We start from the raw sequence: 19934 nt of genomic DNA, 5'->3' as shown, positions 1-19934 counted from the left end.
ATCTCATTTCCAGCACATCCATCCTCCTGCGCACAACTCTATCCATAGTCCACTCCTCGGAACCATACAACATTGTTGGAACCACTATTCCTTCAAACATACCCATTTTTGCTTTCTGAGATAATGTTCTCGACTTCCACACATTCTTCAAGGCTCCCAGAATTTTCATTAATTTTTATCTTTTATATTATATCTTGTTCCTGTCTCCCGCGCCAGCGAGGTAGCACAAGGAAACAGATGAAAGAATGGCCCAACCCACCCACATGCACATATATACATACAAGTCCACACACGCAAATATACATACCTATACATCTCAACGTAGACATATATATACAAACATAGACATATAAATATATACACATGTACATAATTCATACTGTCTGCCCTTATTCATTCCTGTCGCCATCCCGCCACACATGAAATGACAACACCCTCCCCCCGCAGGTGCGTGAAGTAGCGCTAGGAAAAGACAACAAAGGCTACATTTGTTCACATTCAGTCTGTAGCTGTCATATATAATGCCCTGAAACTACAGCTCCCTTTCCACATCCAGGCCCCACAGAACTTTCCATGGTTTACCCCAGACACTTCACATGCCCTGGTTCAATCCATTGACAGCATGTCGACCCCAGTATACCACATCATTCCAATTCACTCTATTCCTTGCATGCCTTTCACCCTCCTGCATGTTCAGGCCTCAATCACTCAAAATCTTTTTCACTCTATCTTTCCACCTACAATTTGGTTTCCCGCTTCTCCTCGTTCCCTCCACCTCTGACACATATATCCTATTTGTCAATCTTTCCTCACTCATTCTCATTCTCTCCATGTGACCAAACCATTTCAAAACACCCTTTTCTGCTCTCTCTACCACACTCTATTCATTACCACACATCTCTCTTACCCTTTCATTACTTACTCGATCAAACCACCTCACACCACATATTGTCCTCAAACATCTCATTTCCAGCACATCCACCCTCCTCTGCACAACTTTATCTATAGCCCACGCCTTGCAACCATATAACATTGTTGGAACCACTATTCCTGTAAACATACCCATTTTTGCTTTACAAGATAACGTTCTTGACTTCAACACATTCTTCAATGCTCCCAGAACTTTCGCCCCCTCCCCCACCCTATGATTCACTTCCGCTTCCATGGTTTCATCCCCTGCCAAATCCACTCCCAGATATCTAAAACACTTCACTTCCTCCAGTTTTTCTCCATTCAAACTTACCTCCCAATTGACTTGTCCCTCCACCCTAATGTGCCTAATAACCTTGCTCTTATTCACATTTACTCTCAGCTTTCTTCTTTCACGCACTTTACGCAGTCACCAGCTTCTGCAGTTTCTTACCTGAATCAGCCATCAGCACTGTATCATCAGCGAACAACAACTGACTCACTTCCCAAGCTCTCTCATCCACAACAGACTGTATACTTGCCCCTCTTTCTAAAACTTGTGCATTCACCTCCCTAACAACATCCTTGATAAAATCTTTTCACTGCTTCTAACAACTTGCCTCCCATACCATACATTCTTAATACCTTCCACAGAGCATCTCTATCAACTCTATCATATGCCTTCTCCAGATCCATAAATGCTACATACATATCCATTTGCTTTTCTAAGTATTTCTCACATACATTCTTCAAAGCAAACGCCTGATCCACACATCCTCTACCACTTCTGCTCTTCCCCAATCTGATGCTCTGTACATGCCTTCACCCTCTCAATCAATACCCTCCCATATAATTTACCAGGAATACTCAACAAACTTATACCTCTGTAATTTCAGCACTCACTTTTATCCCCTTTGCCTTTGTACAATGGCACTATGCAAGCATTCCGCCAATCCTCAGGCACCTCACCATGAGACATACATACATCAAATAACCTTACCAACCAGTCAACAATACAGTCACCCCCTTTTTGATAAATTCCACTGCAATACCATTCAAACCCACTGCCTTGCTGGCTTTCATCTTCCGCAAAGCCTTTACTACCTCTTCTCTGTTCACTAAATCATTCTCCCTAACCCTCTCACTTTGCACACCACCTCAACCAAAAGACCCTATATCTGCCACTCTATCATCAAACACATTCAATAAACCTTCAAAATACTCACTCCATCTCCTCACATCAACACTACTTGTTATCACCTCCCCATTAGCCCACTTCACTGATGTTCCCATTTGTTCCCTTGTCTTACACACTTTATTTACCTCCTTCCAAAACATCTTTTTATTCTTCCTTAAATTCAATGATACTCTCTCACCCAAACTCTCATTTGCCCTCTTTTTCACCTCTTGCCCTTCCTCTTGACCTCCTCCCTCTTTCTTTTATACATCTCCCAGTCATTTGCATTATTTCCCTGCAAAAATCGTCCAAATGCCTCTCTCTTCTCATTCACTAATAATCTTACTTCTTCATCCCACCACTCACTACCCTTTCTAATCTGCCCACCTCCCACGCTTCTCATGCCACAAGCATCTTTTGTGCAAGCCATCACTGCTTCCCTAAATACATCCCATTCCTCCCCCACTCCCCTTACGTTCTTTGTTCTCACCTTTTTCCATTTTCTTTCGCGCTTCTTTCAGTTAACATGTAATTCAATAACACTCTCTAGCTATTCTCAGTGAATGTTGGTTTGCGGCAGGGGTGTGTGTTGTCTCCATGGTTGTTTAATTTGTTTATGGATTGGGTTGTTAGGGAGGTGAATGCCCGAGTTTTAGAGAGAGGAGCAAGTATGCAGTCTGTTGGGGATGAGAGAGCTTGGGAGGCGAGTCAGTTGTTGTTCGCTGATGATACGGCGCTGGTGGCTGATTTGTGTGAGAAACTGCAGAAGCTGGTGACTGAGTTTGGTAAAGTGAGTGAAAGAAGAAAGCTGAGAGTAAATGTGAATAAGAGCAAGGTTATTAGGTACAGTAGGGTTGAGGGACAAGTCAATTGGGAGGTAAGTTTGAATGGAGAAAAATTGGAGGAAGTGAAGTGTTTTAGATATCTGGGAGTGGATTTGGCAGCGGACGGAACCATGGAAGCGGAAGTGAATCATAGGGTGGGGGAGGGGGCCAAAGTTCTGGGAGCGTTGAAAAATGTGTGGAAGTCGAGAACATTATCGCAGAAAGCAAAAATGGGTATGTTTGAAGGAATAGTGGTTCCAACAATGTTATATGGTTGCAAGGCATGGGCTATGGATAGAGTTGTGCGGAGGAGGACGGATGTGCTGGAAATGAGATGTTTGAGGACAATATGTGGTGTGAGATGGTTTGATCGAGTAGGTAATAATAGGGTAAGAGAGATGTGTGGTAATAAAAAGAGTGTGGTTGAGAGAGCAGAAGAGGGTGTTTTGAAATGGTTTGGTCACATGGAGAGAATGAGTGAGGGAAGATTGACAAAGAGGATATATGCGTCAGAGGTGGAGGGAACGAGGAGAAGTGGGAGACCAAATTGGAGCGTTGAAAAATGTGTGGAAGTCGAGAACATTATCGCGGAAAGCAAAAATGGGTATGTTTGAAGGAATAGTGGTTCCAACAATGTTATATGGTTGCAAGGCATGGGCTATGGATAGAGTTGTGCAGAGGAGGATGGATGTGCTGGAAATGAGATGTTTGAGGACAATATGTAGTGTGAGATGGTTTGATCGAGTAAGTAATAATAGGGTAAGAGAGATGTGTGGTAATAAAAAGAGTGTGGTCGAGAGAGCAGAAGAGGGTGTTTTGAAATGGTTTGGTCACATGGAGGGAATGAGTGAGGAAAGATTGACAAAGAGGATATATGTGTCAGAGGTGGAGGGAACGAGGAGAAGTGGGAGACCAAATTGGAGGTGGAAGAAATTCCCTTGCCAACCAATTCACACAGCCTTTTTGTAAGTGTAATAAAGATATTTTTACAAGTAGGATCTTAGGTAAGAGAAAGGTAAAGGAATGGGAGGATGAGGAAATACCAAAAAAGCAGGTTTTCAAAAGGTAGAAGAGAATGCAAGTTAGAGAATACTGATAGTTGCTAGATTGTTTACACAAAGACAAATAACATGTAAAACAAACTACATTTAGGGAACATAAACATAGTCTTATTGAAAGTTAGGATTTGTTTGCTTGAATATAGATAGCCTACATGGGATATTTGCCAAGGACAACAATATTACCATCAATAAAGGTCACTGTTTTGTCAAGACTGAATATCAAAGTGTAATAAGTCATGCTTCATTATATCTTTATTTTGTTACTATGCAGCTGTGTGCAGGAGAATGCCAACCTTGTATCCATCCATACAGAAGCAGAAATGAACCTCATCAACTTGGCAACTCATAATATGAAGGATCCTGTTTGGATTGGCCTTGTGCGGAAAACAAACGGTAGGTTAACAAGTAAAATAGTTCATTATTGCATTCCAAAAATTATAAATAGTAGTGCATTGAAAGTCATGGTATTTATTGGTTTATGTATATACATGTGTATGTGGGTGGGTTGGGCCATTCTTTCATCTGTTTCCTTGTGCTACCTTGCTGACGCAGGAGACAGCAACTAAGTATAATAAAATAAAAATAAAGATAATAATAACGGAACTAGCTGGTCCACTGTATTTTGTTCATATCTTAAGCTTAACTACACTGAAACAATGAGTAACATCAGAATTTTTATATGCTGTATGCAATGTTGGTGCACTGACTCTGTTGGTCAGGAGTTGTGGGAGTATGTGGTAGAGTGTAAGAAAGTAAACTCTAGATTGATATGGGTAAAACTGAAAGTGGATGGAGAGAGATGGGTGATTATTGGTGCCTATGCACCTGGTTATGAGAAGGAAGATCATGAGATGCAAGTGTTTTGGGAGCAGCTGAGTGAGTATTAGCAGCTTTAATGCATGAGACCAGGTTATAGTGATGGGTGATTTGAATGCAAAGGTGAGTAATGTGGCAGTTGAGGGTATAATTGGTGTACATGGGGTGTTCAGTGTTGTAAATAGAAATGATGAAGAGCTTGTAGATTTGTGAGCAGAAAAAGGACTGGAGATTGGGAATACCTGGTTTAAAAAGAGAGATATATATAAGTATACGTAAGTAGGAGAGATGGCCAGAGAGCATTATTGGATTACATGTTGATTGATGGGTGCATGGAAGAGAGACTTTTGGATGTTAATGTGCTGAGAGGGGCAACTGGAGGGATGCCTGATCATTCTCTTTTGGAGGCGAGGGTGAAGATTTGTAGAGGTTTTCAGAAGGGAAGAAAGGGTGTTGGGGTGGGGAGGGTGGTGGGAGTGAGTGAGCTTGGAAGGGAGACTTGTGTGAGGAGGTACCAGGAGAGATTGGAAACAGAGTGGAGGGGGTGGGAGCAGGTGGCATGGAAGGAGTGGAGGAGGAGTGAGATGTATTTAAGGAAGCGGTGGTGGCTTGCGCAGGAGGTACCTGTGGTATGAGAAAGGTGGGAGGTGGGCAGATTGGAGGGGGTGGCGAGTGGTAGGATGTGGGGTGGGGTTGTTAGTGAGGGAGAAGAGAGAAGCATTTGAATGATTTTTGCAGGGAAATAGTGCAAATGACTGGGAGATGTGTAGGGGTGGGAGGCAGGAGGTCAAGAGAGAGGTACAGGAGGTGAAAGGGAGGGCAAATGAGAGTTGGGGTGAGAGAGTATCGTTGTGTTTTGGGAGAATGAGATGTTTTGGGAGGAGGTTGGTGGGATATGTGGGACAAGGGAACAAATGGAAACGTCGGTGAAGGGAGCCAGCTAGTGGGGAGGTGGTGGCAAGTAGTGTTGAAGTGAGAAGGAGATGGAGTGAGTATTTTGAAGGTTTGATGGGTGTGTTTGGTGATAGAGTGGCAGATGTGGGGTGTTTTGGTCGAGGTGGTGTGCAGGGTGAGAGGGTCAGGGAGAGTGGTTTGGTGGACTGAGAGGAGGTGGTAGGGGCTTTGCAGAAGATGAAAGCTGGCAGGGCAGCGGGTTTGGACGGTATAGCAGTGGAATTAGTTAGGAAGGGGGGTGACTGTGTTGTTGAATGGTTGGTGAGGATATTCAGTGTATGTGTGGTTCACGGTGAAGTGCCTGAGGATTGGCGGAATGCATGCATAGTGCTGTCGTACAAAGGCAAAGAGGATAAAGAAGAGTGTTCATATTACAGAGGTATGGGTTTGTGGAGTGTTCCTGGGAAGTTGTGTGGGAGTGTGTTGATTGAGAGGGTGGGGGCATGTGCGGAGTATCAGATTGAGGAGAGCTGTGTGGTTTCGGAAGTGGTAGAAGATATGTGGATCAGGTGTTTGCTTTGAAGAGTGTATGTGAGAAATGCTTGGGGGGGCAAATGGATTTGTATGTGGCATTTGTATGAGGGCATATGACAGAGTTGATGGAGATGCTCTGTGGAAGGTATTACGAGTGTATGGTGTGGGAGGTGAGATGCTAGGGGCGGTGACGAGTTTTTGTTGGGGATGTGGGGCATGTGTGCGAGTGGGAGGATAGGAAGGTGACTGGTTCCCAGTGAATGTTGATTTGCGGCAGGGGTGTGTGATGTCTCCATGGTTGTGCAATTTGTTTATGGATGGGGTTGTTGGGGAGGTGAATGCAAGAGTTTTGGAGAGAGGGGCAAGTATGCAGTCTGCTGTCGATGAGAGGGCTTGAGAAGTGAGTCAGTTGTTGTTTGCTGATGATACAGCACTGGTGGCTGATTCGGGTGAGAAACTGCAGATGGTGATTGGGAATACCTGGTTTAAAAAGAGATATACATAAGTATACATATGTAAGGAGGAGAGATGGCCAAAGAGCGTTATTGGATTACATGTTAATTGATAGGCGCATGAAAGAGAGACTTTTGGATGTTAATGTGCTGAAAGGTGCAACTGGAGGGATGTCTGATCGTCATATTGTGGAGGTGAAGGTGAAGATTTGTAGAGGTTTTCAGAAAAGAAGAGAGAATGTTGGGGTGAAGAGAATTATGAGAGTAAGTGAGCTTGGGAAGGAGACTTGTGTGACGAAGTACCAGGAGAGACTGAGTGCAAAATAGAGAAAGGTGAGAGCAAAGGACGTAAGGGGAGTGGGGGAGGAATGGGATGTATTAAGGGAAGCTGTGATGGCTTGTGCAAGAGATGTTTGTGGCATGAGAAGCGTGGGAGTTGGGCAGATTAGAAAGGGTAGTGAATGGTGGGATGAAGAAGTAAGATTATTAGTGAAAGAGAAGAGAGAGGTATTTGGATGATTTTTGCATGGAAATAATGCAAATAACTGGGAGATGTATAAAAGAAAGGGGCACAAGGTCAAGAGAAAGGTGCAAGAGGTGAAAAAGAGGGCAAATGAGAGTTGGGATGAGAGAGTATCATTAAATTTTAGGGAGAATAAAAAGATGTTTTGGAAGGAGGTAAATAAAGTGCATAAGACAAGAGAACAAATGGGAACATCTGTGAAGGGAGCTAATGGGGAGGTAATAACAAGTAGTGGTGATGTGAGAAGGAGATGAAGTGAGTATTTTGGAGGTTTGTTGAATGTGTTAGATGATAGAGTGGCAGATATAGGGTGTTTTGGTCGAGGTGGTGTGCGAAGTGAGAGGGTCAGGGAGAATGATTGTGTAAACAGAGAAGAGATAGTGAAAGCTTTGCGGAAGATGAAAGCCGGCAAGGTGACGGGTGTGGATGGTATTTTGGTGGAATCTACTATTAATAAAGGGGGCGACTGTGTAGTTGACCGGTTGGTGAGGAGATTCATTGTATGTATGGCTCATGGTGAAGAACCTGATGATTGGCAGAATGCATGCATAGTGCCATTGTACAAAGGCAAAGGGTTAAAGGTGAGTGTTCAAATTACAGAGGTATAAGTTTGTTGAGTATTCCTGGGAAATTATATGGGAGGGTATTGATTAAGAGGGTGAAGGCATGTACAGGACATCAGATTGGGGAAGAGCAGTGTGGTTTCAGAAGGGTTGAGGGGCAAGTTAATGGGGATGTGAGTTTGAATGTAGAGAGATTTGAGGAACTGAAGTGTTTTGGATATCTGGGAGTGGACTTGGCAGTGGATGGAACCATGGAAGTGGAAGTGAGCCATGGGGTGGGGAGGAGGTTCTGAGAGCGATGAAGAGTGTGTGAAGGGAATATTGTCTAGGAGAGCAAAAGAGGGTGTGTTTGAAGGTATAGTGGTTCTGAAAATGTTGTGCGGGGCATGGACTGTGAATAAGGTTGAGCAGAGGAGGGTGAATGTGTTTTAAGTGAGGTGTTTGAGGACAATGTGTGGTGTGAGGTGGCTTGATTGAGTGAGTATTCGTAAGGGTAAGAGGGATGTGTGGAAATAGAAGGAGTGTGATTGACAGACCAAATTGGAGGTGGAAAGATAGAGTGAATAACATTTTGAGTGATCGGGGCCTGAACATGCAGGAGGGTGGGGGGTGTGAATTGGAATGGTGTGGTATACCGGGGTCGACGTGGAGTGATGGACTGAACCAGGGCATGTGAAGCATCTGGGGTGAGCCATGGAAGGGTCTGTGGGGCCTGGATGTGGATGGGGACCTGTGGTTTCTGTGCTTACACATGACAGCTAGAGATTGAGTGTGAACAAATGTGGCCTTTTTTGTCTGTTTTTCCTGGTGCTACCTCACTGAAGCAGAGGATAGCGATGCTTTTTCCTTTGGGGCAGGGTAGTGCCAGGAATGGATGAAGGCAAGCAAGAATGAATATGTACATGTCCATGTCTGTAATGTCTGCATATGTGTATCTATATGTTGACATGTATATGTATGTATATGTGTGGATGTGGGCATTTATGTATATATATATGTGTATGTGGATAGGCCATCAATTTCTGTTCCCTGGCATTACCTCACTGACACAGGAAACGGCAACTACATATAACAAAATATAAAATTATATATTTATTTTTTATTTTGTTGCAGTCTCCCGCATTAGCGAGGTAGCACAAGGAAACAGACAAAAGAATGGCCCAACCCACCCACATACACATGTATATACATACGTGTCCACACACACAAATATACATACCTATACATCTCAACGTATACATATATATATACACACACAGGCATATACATATATACACTTGTACATAATTCACACTGTCAGCCTTTATTCATTCCCATCGCCACCTCACCACACATGAAATAACAACCCACTCCCCCCTTCATGTGCGCGAGGTAGCGCTAGGAAAAGACAACAAAGGCCACATTCGTTCACAGTCTCTAGCTGTCATGTAATAATGCACCGAAACCACAGCTCCCTTTCCACATCCAGGCCCCACAGAACTTTCCATGGTTTACCCCAGATGCTTCACATGCCCTGGTTCAGTCCATCCACAGCACGTCGACCATGTTACACCACATCGTTCCAGTTCACTCTATTCCTAGCACACCTTTCACCCTCCTGCATGTTTAGGCCCCGATCACTCAAAATCTTTTTCACTTCATCTTTCCACCTCCATTTGGTCTCCCACTTCTCCTTGTTCCCTCCACCTCTGACACATAAATCCTCTTGGTCAATCTTTCCTCACTCATTCTCTCCATGTGACCAAACCATTTCAAAACACCCTCTTCTGCTCTCTCAACCACACTCTTTCGATTACCACACACCTCTCTTACCCTATTATTACTTACTCGATCAAACCACCTCACACCACATATTGTCCTCAAACATCTCATTTCCAGCACATCTAACCTCCTCCGCACAACTCTATCTATAGCCCATGCCTCGCAACCATATAACATTGTTGGAACTACTATTCCTTCAAACATACCCATTTTTGCTTTCGAGATAATGTTCTCGACTTCCACACATTTTTCAACACTCCCAGAACTTTCTCCCCCTCCCTATGATTCACTTCTGCTTCCATGGTTCCATCCGCTGCCAAATCCACTCCCAGATATATAAAACACTTCACTTCCTCCAGTTTTTCTCCATTCAAACTTACCTCCCAATTGACTTGTCCCTCAACCCTAATGTACCTAATAACCTTGCTGTTATTCACATTTACTCTCAGCTTTCTTCTATATACACGCACATATATATATATATATATATATATATATATATATATATATATATACATATATATATATATATATATTCAACTATATATGTATTCAACTATATATATATATATATATATATATATATATATATATATATATATATATATATATATATATATATATATATATATATATATATATATATATATATATATATATATATATATATATATATATATATATATACATATATATATATATATATATATATATATATATATATATATATATATATATATATATATATAGTTGAATACAACTTATTTACAGCTATTAAGTTTTTTATGTTCTCCAACCTTCCCAGCACCGCTCTTCCATTGGGTAGGTGCTCAAACACCAGTAGTCCCAAATCATCCAATCTATTTCAGTCAAAATTATATATATATGTTGTATGGTTGCGAGGCATGGGCTATGGATAGAGTTGTGCGCAGGAGGGTGGATATGCTGGAAATGAGATGTTTGAGGACAATGTGTGGTGTGAGGTGGTTTGATCGAGTAAGTAATGTAAGGGTAAGAGAGATGTGTGGAAATAAAAAGAGCGTGGTTGAGAGAGCAGAAGAGGGTGTTTTGAAATGGTTTGGGCACATGGAGAGAATGAGTGAGGAAAGATTGACCAAGAGGATATATGTGTCGGAGGTGGAGGGAATGAGGAGAAGTGGGAGACCAAATTGGAGGTGGAAAGATGGAGTGAAAAAGATTTTGTGTGATCGGGGCCTGAACATGCAGGAGGGTGAAAGGAGGGCAAGGAATAGAGTGAATTGGATCGATGTGGTATACCGGGGTTGACGTGCTGTCAGTGGATTGAATCAGGGCATGTGAAGCGTCTGGTGTAAACCATGGAAAGTTCTGTGGGGCGTGGATGTGGAAAGGGAGCTGTGGTTTCGGGCATTATTGCGTGACAGCTGGAGACTGAGTGTGAACGAATGGGGCCTTTGTTGTCTTTTCCTAGTGCTACCTCGCACACATGAGGGGGGAGGGGGATGGTATTCCGTGTGTGTCGAGGTGGCGATGGGAATGAATAGGGGCAGACAGTGTGAATTGTGTACATGGGTATATATGTATGTGTCTGTGTGTGTACATATATGTGTACATTGAGATGTATAGGTATGTATATTTGCGTGTGTGGGCGTGTGTGTGTGTACATTGTGTATGGGGGTGGGTTGGGCCATTTCTTTCGTCTGTTCCTTGCGCTACCTCGCAAACACGGGAGACAGCGGCAAAAAAAAAAAATATATATATATATATATATAAATTTTTTTTTTTTTTTTTTTCATACTATTCGCCATTTCCCGCGTTTGCGAGGTAGCGTTAAGAACAGAGGACTGGGCCTTAGAGGGAAAATCCTCACCTGGCCCCCTTCTCTGTTCCTTCTTTTGGAAAATCAAAAAAAAACGAGAGGGGAGGATTTCCAGCCACCCGCTCCCTCCCCTTTTAGTCGCCTTCTACGACACGCAGGGAATACGTGGGAAGTATTCTTTCTCCCCTATCCCCAGGGATAATATATATATATATATATATATATATATATATATATATATATATATATATATATATATATATATAATATATATATATATATATATATATATATATATATATATATATATATATATATATTTTTTTTTTTTTTCTTTCTTTTAAACTATTTGCCATTTCCCGCGTTAGCGAGGTAGCGTTAAGAACAGAGGACTGGGCCTTTTTTGGAATATCCTCACCTGGCCCCCTCTGTTCCTTCTTTTGGAAAAAAAAAAAAAAAAAGAGAGAGAGAGAGAGAGAGAGAGTGTGAACGAATGGGGCCTTTGTTGTCTTTTCCTAGCGCTACCTTGCACACATGAGGGGGGAGGGGGTTGTTATTCCATGTGTGGTGAGGTGGTGATGAGAATAAATGAAGGCAGACAGTATGAATTATGTACATGTGTATATATGTATATGTCTGTGTGTGTATATATATGTATACATTGAGATGTATAGGTATGTATATTTGCGTGTGTGGACATGTATGTATATACATGTGTATGTGGGTGGGTTGGGCCATTCTTTCGTCTGTTTCCTTGCGCTACCTCGCTAACGCGGGAGACAGCGACAAAGCAGAATAAATGAAATAAATATAAAATATATATATATATATATATATATATATATATATATATATATATATATATATATATATCTTTTTTTTTCTTTTCATATTGTCTCATAAGGATTTGGTTGGAGTGACGGCACTGGCCTTGACTTTGTCAACTGGGACAAAGGGGAACCTAATGATGAGGAGGAGGAGTGTGCAGAGCTCTACACTTTCAGTGGTCGCTGGAATGATGCTAGCTGTTCCTTTGCTCGAGCGTACATCTGCAAAACTTTAAAAAGTAACCAGACTTCTGAACATCATAAATATATATGTAACAGATAACCTTGTAGCAAATGAAAACCAAAGTAATGCATAAAACCTAATTTGACTTAAGTTTAGTCAGGCTTCTGGAGCTCACTGTTAAAACAGTGCAGCACATCAAGGTTAGTTATAGCCTGGAAAGATCTTTTCTTAACTCAGTGTTAGCTTAGAAAACATTCTCCAGATGCCATACCACTATTCTTTTTTTTTTCCATTTCAAAGCCACAAACATGTAAGTGTTGAAATTGACATAGGACATAGGAATGTTGAACTTACTTTCTGTCTTGTTCAAACTAAGCTACCAGGCTAGTCTTAACATTTACTCCTATATGCACCATGCACTTATTCTCATGTTTGCTCCTGTCTTAACATTTTCTTGCAGCATCTGTTTTATCTTTTCTTTAATTTTTATGATACCTATGATCTGTCCTTTTTCAAAGTATGGGTTTCAAACTTCTCAGTAACTCTTTTCATTAATCTCTTCCTTTTCTCCCTTTCCCCTTGGGGAAATAAGGACTTTTGTCTTTGCTGAAAGCCTTCAACATAAAGGAACCTATACAGTATCTCCTTTTTAATTTTACACTAGCATCTCATAAACTTAGTTATACTGTACCACATTCATGCACATCCCTTATGGCTGATCACTGAGAAAAATACATTTTAAACCATTAAGTTCCAACATATGAAAGGCCTATGGCATTGATACATCAACTTTTTTTGATACATGTTTGATTTTTTTGATACATGTTTCAAATACATTAACCCTCTTTCTTTCAGTTGCTCATATTCCATCCACCAACCTACCACCACTTGGAACAACCCACTCTTCACAAGGCTGTAAGTTATGAATGTCTAACTTCTTGAAACAACAGTATAGCCCTGATTATAATGGCCTAGCCTTTGAATGGTTTCTTGAGGGTCAGGTCAAAGGCCAGACCACCATACCCAAGATCCATTGTCATACTTAAGAGTGGTTAAAGGGTATTAACAATCTCTTCCCTTTTGCATATATATCTGTGTGTGTGTTTGCATGCCTACAATTTTTCTAAACCCTTTTAGTTTAACAACTGCAAACCTTGTGTTTTTTTCTAGAACATTTACTATTGTGTCTCCTTAAATCCCAAATTCAAGCCATTTAAGAAACAGATGCTCCCTGACTTACAGTGGTTCAACTTACGATATTCCAACATTACAATGGTGCCATAGCATTATGCATTCAGTAGAAACCATACATCAAATTTTGAATTTAGATCTTTTCCCGGACTAGCGGTGTGGTACGATACTCTCTCGTGATACTGCACAGTGGCAGAGCTGCAGCTTCCAGTCAGCCATACAATCACGAGAGTAAACAACCATTACTCTACAGCAGGGCTATTCAGTTGGTGGCCCATGGGCCATATCCAACCCTTGAGTGGTTTTTCATTAGCCCTTTGGCAGACTCAGAAGAATTAAAATACAGTAATGAAATATATTTATTCAAGTACATAAATTCTTACATAAATAATTTTCGTGACCAACTGTATTAATTACCTGAATGAAACATGATCAATTGTAATCTTTCGTTTCTTTCTGGTTTTTCTTTCATACTATTCGCCATTTCCTGCGTTTGCGAGGTAGTGTTAAGAACAGAGGACTAAGCCTCTGAGGGCATATCCTCACTTGGCCCCCCTCCTCTGTTCCTTCATTAGGAAAACAAAAAACGAGAGGGGAGGATTTCCAGCCCCCTGCTCCCTTCCCTTTAGTCGCCTTCTATGACATGCAGGCAATACATGGGAAGTATTCTTTCTCCCCTATCCCTAGGGATATTCTTTCTATGTATAAGAGTTTAACGAAAATATATGGAGGTAAAATATATGTATGACCCTTACATCAATTTGAGTTTCATAATCTGGCCCTACCCCCTCAAGTAATTGAACAACCCTGCTCTACAGTATACTGTGTTGCCAGCATTTTTTTTTTATTCTGTGTTTTGTAATTCTGCTTCCCATCATGTTTACAAAATGCCTATCTGTGTCTCTTGCCCCTGGTGAGAAGAGGAAGGCCATTACTCTTGAAATGAAATAAAAGATAATTGCCCAGCATGAAGACTGCTAGCCAGTAATTGCCATCATATGCAAGTCAGGACTTTCACAATTGACGATCTTGACTATCTTAAAGGATAAGCAGCAAATCAGTGATGCACTGAAATCTTCTGCATTGGTTACATCCATGTCATCACAAAGAAAAGAGCTGGGCCAATTAATGATATGGAAAAAGTACTCGTCATGTGGATGGAAGACCAGATGTTGAAGCTCATACTCCTTAGCCTGCTGATGATCCAGGCTAGGGCAAGAACATGCTGATGATCTTGTGTATGCACAAATGTTTACAGCAAGTCATGGTGGTTCCAGTGCTTCAAAAGGCATCATAATTTTCATAATGTAAAGGTTAGCAGAGAGGCAAAATATGCCGATACTGATGGTGCCAAAGCTTTTAAGGAAGAGCTGCATTGGATAATTGTGGATGAGAAATATAAGTGTTCCGAGAAAGTTTAAGGTGTGCTAGGTTAAGCTATGATGTTCAGTAGGTTAGATGTACAGTATTGAATGTATTTTTGACTTATGATATTTTCAACTTGCAATGGGTTTATTGGATTGTAACCCTATTGGGGAGCATCTGTATTTAATAAAAAAAACCCTGATGATACAAAAAATTCATCTCCATTTAAGTATGGACAACTTTTGTAGTATTTTGAAGGAGTATTTTTACCTCCATGGTGTAGCAGCTTGTGTTGCTGACCATGATGCATTCGCAAGGGTCAAGCAGCCCTAGGAAAAAATCCTGGTTATGGCAGTCAGTCCAGCTATTCATCCTCCCCTGGAGTTTGGTAAAAAAAATTGGGTATATACCTTTATCTATATTCATATTATATTCATTTATCTATATTCATATTGTACTTAACCACTGTCTCCCTTGTTAGTGAAGTAGCACAAGGAAACAGATGAGGAATAGCCCAACCCACCCACATACACATGTATAAACACCCACACACACGCACATATACATACATATACATTTCAACATATGCATACATATACATACACAGACATATACATATATACACATGAACATATTCATACTTGCTGCCTTCATCCATTCCTGTCGCCACCCTGCCACACATGAAATAGCATGCCCTGGTTCAATCCACTGACAGCACGTTGACGCCGGTATACCACATCGTTCCAATTCACTCTATTCCTTGCATGCCTTTCACCCTCCTGTATGTTCAGGCCCTGATCACTCAAAATTTTTTTCACTCCATCCTTCCACCTCCAATTTGGTCCCCCGCTTCTCATTCCCTTCACCTCTGACACATATATCCTCTTTGTCAATCTTTCCTCACTCATTCTCTCCATGTGTCCAAACCATTTCAACACACTCTCTCCTGCTCTCTCAACCACATTCTTTTTATTACCACACATCTCTCTTACCCTTTCATTACTTACTTTATCAAACCACCTCACACCTCATATTATCCTCAAACATTTCATCTCCAACATGTCCACCCTTCTCTGCACAACCTCATCTATAGCCCATGCCTCGCAACCATATAACATTGTTGGAACCACTATTCCTTCAAACATACCCATTTTTGCTCTCCGAGATAATGTTCTCGACTTCCACACAGTCTTCAACGATCCCAGAACTTTCGCTCCCTCCCCCATCCTATGACTCACTTCCGCTTCCATGATTCCATCCGCTGCCAAATCCACTCCCAGATATCTAAAACACTTCACTTCCTCCAGTTTTTCTCCATTCAAACTTACCTCCCAATTGACTTGTCCCTCAACCCTACTGTACCTAATAACCTTGCTCTTATTCACATTTACTCTCAGCTTTCTTCTTTCACACACTTTACCAAACTCAGTCACCAGCTTTGGCAGTTTCTCACATGAATCAGCCACCAGTGCTGTATCATCAGCGAACAACAACTGACTCTTCCCAAGCTCGCTAATGCACAACAGACTGCATACTTGCCCCTCTTTCCAAAACTCTTTTATTCACCTCCCTAACAACCCCATCCATAAAGAAATTAAACAACCATGGAGACATCACACACCCCTGCCGCATATCTGCATTTACTGAGAACCAATCACTTTCCTCACTTCCTACACGTGCACATGCCTTACACCCTCGATAAAAACTTTTCACTGCTTTTAACAACTTTCATCCCACACCATATATTCTTAATACTTTCCACAGAGCATCTCTATCAACTCTATCATATGCCTTCTCCAGATCCATAAATGCTACATACAAATCCATTTGCTTTTCTAAGTATTTCTCATATACATTCTTCAAAGCAAACACCTGATCCACACATCCTGTACCACATCTGAAACCACACTGCTCTTCCTCAATCTGATGCTCTGTGCATGCCTTCACCCTCTCAATCAATACCCTCCCATATAATTTCACAGGAATACTCAACATATATTTGGCTGCAGATGGAACCATGGAGGCGGAAGTAAGTCATAGGGTGGGGGAGGGGGCGAAAGTCCTGGAAGCATTGAAAAATGTGTGGAAGGTGAGAATGTTATCTCGGAAAGCAAAAATGGGTATGTTTGAAGGAATAGTGGTTCCGACAATGATATATAGTTGCGAGGTGTGGGCGATAGATAGGGGTGTACGGAGGAGGGTGGATGTGCTGGAAATGAGATGTTTGAGGACAATATGTGGGGTGAGGTGGTTTGATTGAGTAAGTAATGATAGGGTAAGAGAGATGTGTGGTAATAAAAAGAGTGTGGTTGAGAGAGCAGAAGAGGGTGTTTTGAAATGGTATGGTCACGTGGAGAGAATGAGTGAGGAAAGATTGACAAAGAGGATATATGCGTCAGAGATGGAGGGAACGAGAAGTGGGAGACCATTTTGGAGGTGGAAAGATGGAGTGAAAGAGATTTTGAGTGATTGGGGCCTGAACATGCAGGAGGGTGAAAGGCGTCCAAGGAATAGAATGAATTGGAACAATGTGGTATACCGGGGTCAACGTGCTGTCAATGGATTGAACCAGGGCATGTGAAGCGTCTGAGGTAAACCATGGAAAGTTTTGTGGGGCCTGGATGTGGAATGGGAGCTGTGGTTTCAGTGCATTATACATGACAGCTAGAGACTAGAGACTGAGTGAGAACGAATGTGGCCTTTGTTGTCTTTTCCTAGCACTACCTCGTGCACATGCAGGGGGAGGGGGTTTTTCATTTCATGTGTGGTGGGGTGGTGATGGGAATGAATAAGGCAGACAGTATGAATTATGTACATGTGTATATATGTATATGTCTGTGTGTGTGTATATATATGTATAGGTTGAGATGTATAGGTATGTATATGTGCATGTGTGGACCTGTATATATATATATATACATACATGTGTATGTGGGTGGGTTGGGCCATTCTTTCATCTGTTTCCTTGCGCTACCTTGCTAACGCGGGAGACAGTGACAAAGTATTATAAAGTATAATAAAAGTGAAGAGAGTGGTGAGAGTAAGTGAGCTTGGGAAGGAGACTTGTGTGAGGAAGTACCAGGAGAGACTGAGTACAGAATGGAAAAAGGTGAGAACAAAGGAGGTAAGGGGAGTGGGGGAGGAATGGGATGTATTTAGGGAAGCAGTGATGGCTTGCGCAAAAGATGCTTGTGGCATGAGAAGCGTGGGAGGTGGGTTGATTAGAAAGGGTAGTGAGTGGTGGGATGAAGAAGTAAGATTATTAGTGAAAGAGAAGAGAGGCATTTGGACGATTTTTGCAGGGAAAAATGCAAATGAGTGGGAGATTTATAAAAGAAAGAGGCAGGAGGTCAAGAGAAAGGTGCAAGAGGTGAAAAAGAGGGCAAATGAGAGTTGGGGTGAGAGAGCATCATTAAATTTTAGGGAGAATAAAAAGATGTTTTGGAAGGAGGTAAATAAAGTGCGTAAGACAAGGGAGCAAATGGGAACTTTAGTGAAGGGGCTAATGGGGAGGTGATAACAAGTAGTGGTGATGTGAGAAGGAGATGGAGTGAGTATTTTGAAGGTTTGTTGAATGTGTTTGATGATAGAGTGGCAGATATAGGGTGTTTTGATGGAGGTGGGGTGCAAAGTGAGAGGGTTAGGGAAAATGATTTGGTAAATAGAGAAGAGGTAGTAAAAGCTTTACAGAAGATGAAAGCTGGCAAGGCAGTGGGTTTGGATGGTATTGCAGTGGAATTTATTAAAAAAGGGGGGGACTGTATTGTTGACTGGTTGGTAAGGTTATTTAATGTATGTATGATTCATGGTGAGGTGCCTGAGGATTGGCGGAATGCTTGCATAGTGCCATTTTACAAAGACATAGGGGATAAGAGTGAGTGCTCAAATTACAGAGGTATAAGTTTGTTGAGTATTCCTGGGAAATTATATGGGAGGGTATTGATTGAGAGGGTGAAGGCATGTACAGAGCATCAGATTGGGGAAGAGCAGTGTGGTTTGAGAAGTGGTAGAGGATGTGTGGATCGGGTGTTTGCTTTGAAGAATGTATGTGAGAAATACTTAGAAAAGCAAATGGAGTTGTATGTAGCATTTATGGATCTGGAGAAAGCATATGAAGGAGTTGATAGAGATGCTCTGTGGAAGGTATTAAGAATTTATGGTGTGGAAGGCAAGTTGTTAGAAGCAGTGAAAAGTTTTTATGAAGGATGTAAGGCATGTGTACATGTAGGAAGAGAGGAAAGTGATTGGTTCTCAGTGAATGTAGGTTTGCAGCAGGGGTGTGTGATGTCTCCATGGTTGTTTAATTTGTTTATGGATGGGGTTGTTAGGGAGGTGAATGCAAGAGTTTTGGAAAGAGGGGCAAGTATGCAGTCTGTTGTGGATGAGAGAGCTTGGGAAGAGTCAGTTGTTGTTCGCTGATGATACAGCACTGGTGGCTGATTCATGTGAGAAACTGCAGAAGCTGGTGACTGAGTTTGGTAAAGTGTGTGAAAGAAGAAAGTTAAGAGTAAATGTGAATTAGAGCAAGGTTATTAGGTACAGTAGGGTTGAGGGTCAAGTCAATTGGGAGGTGAGTTTGAATGGAGAAAAACAGGAGGAAGTAAAGTGTTTTAGATATCTGGGAGTGGATTTGCCAGTAGATGGAACCATGGAAGCGGAAGTGAATCATAGGATGGGGGAGGATGTGAAAATTCTGGGAGCCTTGAAGAATGTTTGGAAGTTGAGAACATTATCTCAGAAAGCAAAAATGGGTATATTTGAAGGAATAGTGGTTCCAACAATGTTGTATGGTTGCAAGGCGTGGGCTATGGATAGAGTTGTGCGCAGGAGGGTGGATGTGCTGGAAATAAGATGTTTGAGGACAATATGTGGTGTAAGGTGGTTATCGAGTAAGTAATGTAAGGGTAAGAGAGATGTGTGGAAATAAAAAGAGTGTGGTTGAGAAAGCAGAAGAGGGTGTTTTGAAATGGTTTGGTCACATGGAGAGAATGAGTGAGGAAAGATTGACCAAGAGGATATATGTGTCAGAGGTGGAGGGAACGAGGAGAAGTGGGA

General features: G+C 41.6%; 2 protein-coding genes across 6 annotated transcripts in view; one reads left to right on the top strand and one right to left on the bottom strand.

The window, feature by feature from the left end:
• The window catches only part of LOC139754205 (dnaJ homolog subfamily C member 30, mitochondrial-like), a 56868-nt gene that overhangs the window by 6299 nt on the left and 30635 nt on the right, over positions 1-19934 (bottom strand). The window lies entirely within an intron of this gene.
• The window catches only part of LOC139754203 (macrophage mannose receptor 1-like), a 140952-nt gene that overhangs the window by 105592 nt on the left and 15426 nt on the right, over positions 1-19934 (top strand). For all 5 annotated transcript variants that reach the window (XM_071671433.1, XM_071671438.1, XM_071671437.1 and 2 more), the window contains 3 exons: positions 4243-4364; positions 12217-12378; positions 13179-13238. In XM_071671433.1, coding sequence (XP_071527534.1) covers positions 4243-4364; positions 12217-12378; positions 13179-13238 — 344 coding nt within the window. The remainder of the gene's footprint in view (positions 1-4242; positions 4365-12216; positions 12379-13178; positions 13239-19934) is intronic.

The sequence above is a fragment of the Panulirus ornatus genome, chromosome 16 (assembly GCF_036320965.1).
Source record: "Panulirus ornatus isolate Po-2019 chromosome 16, ASM3632096v1, whole genome shotgun sequence".
NCBI lineage: Eukaryota > Metazoa > Arthropoda > Malacostraca > Decapoda > Palinuridae > Panulirus > Panulirus ornatus.
This window is presented reverse-complemented; position numbering and strand designations above follow the sequence as displayed.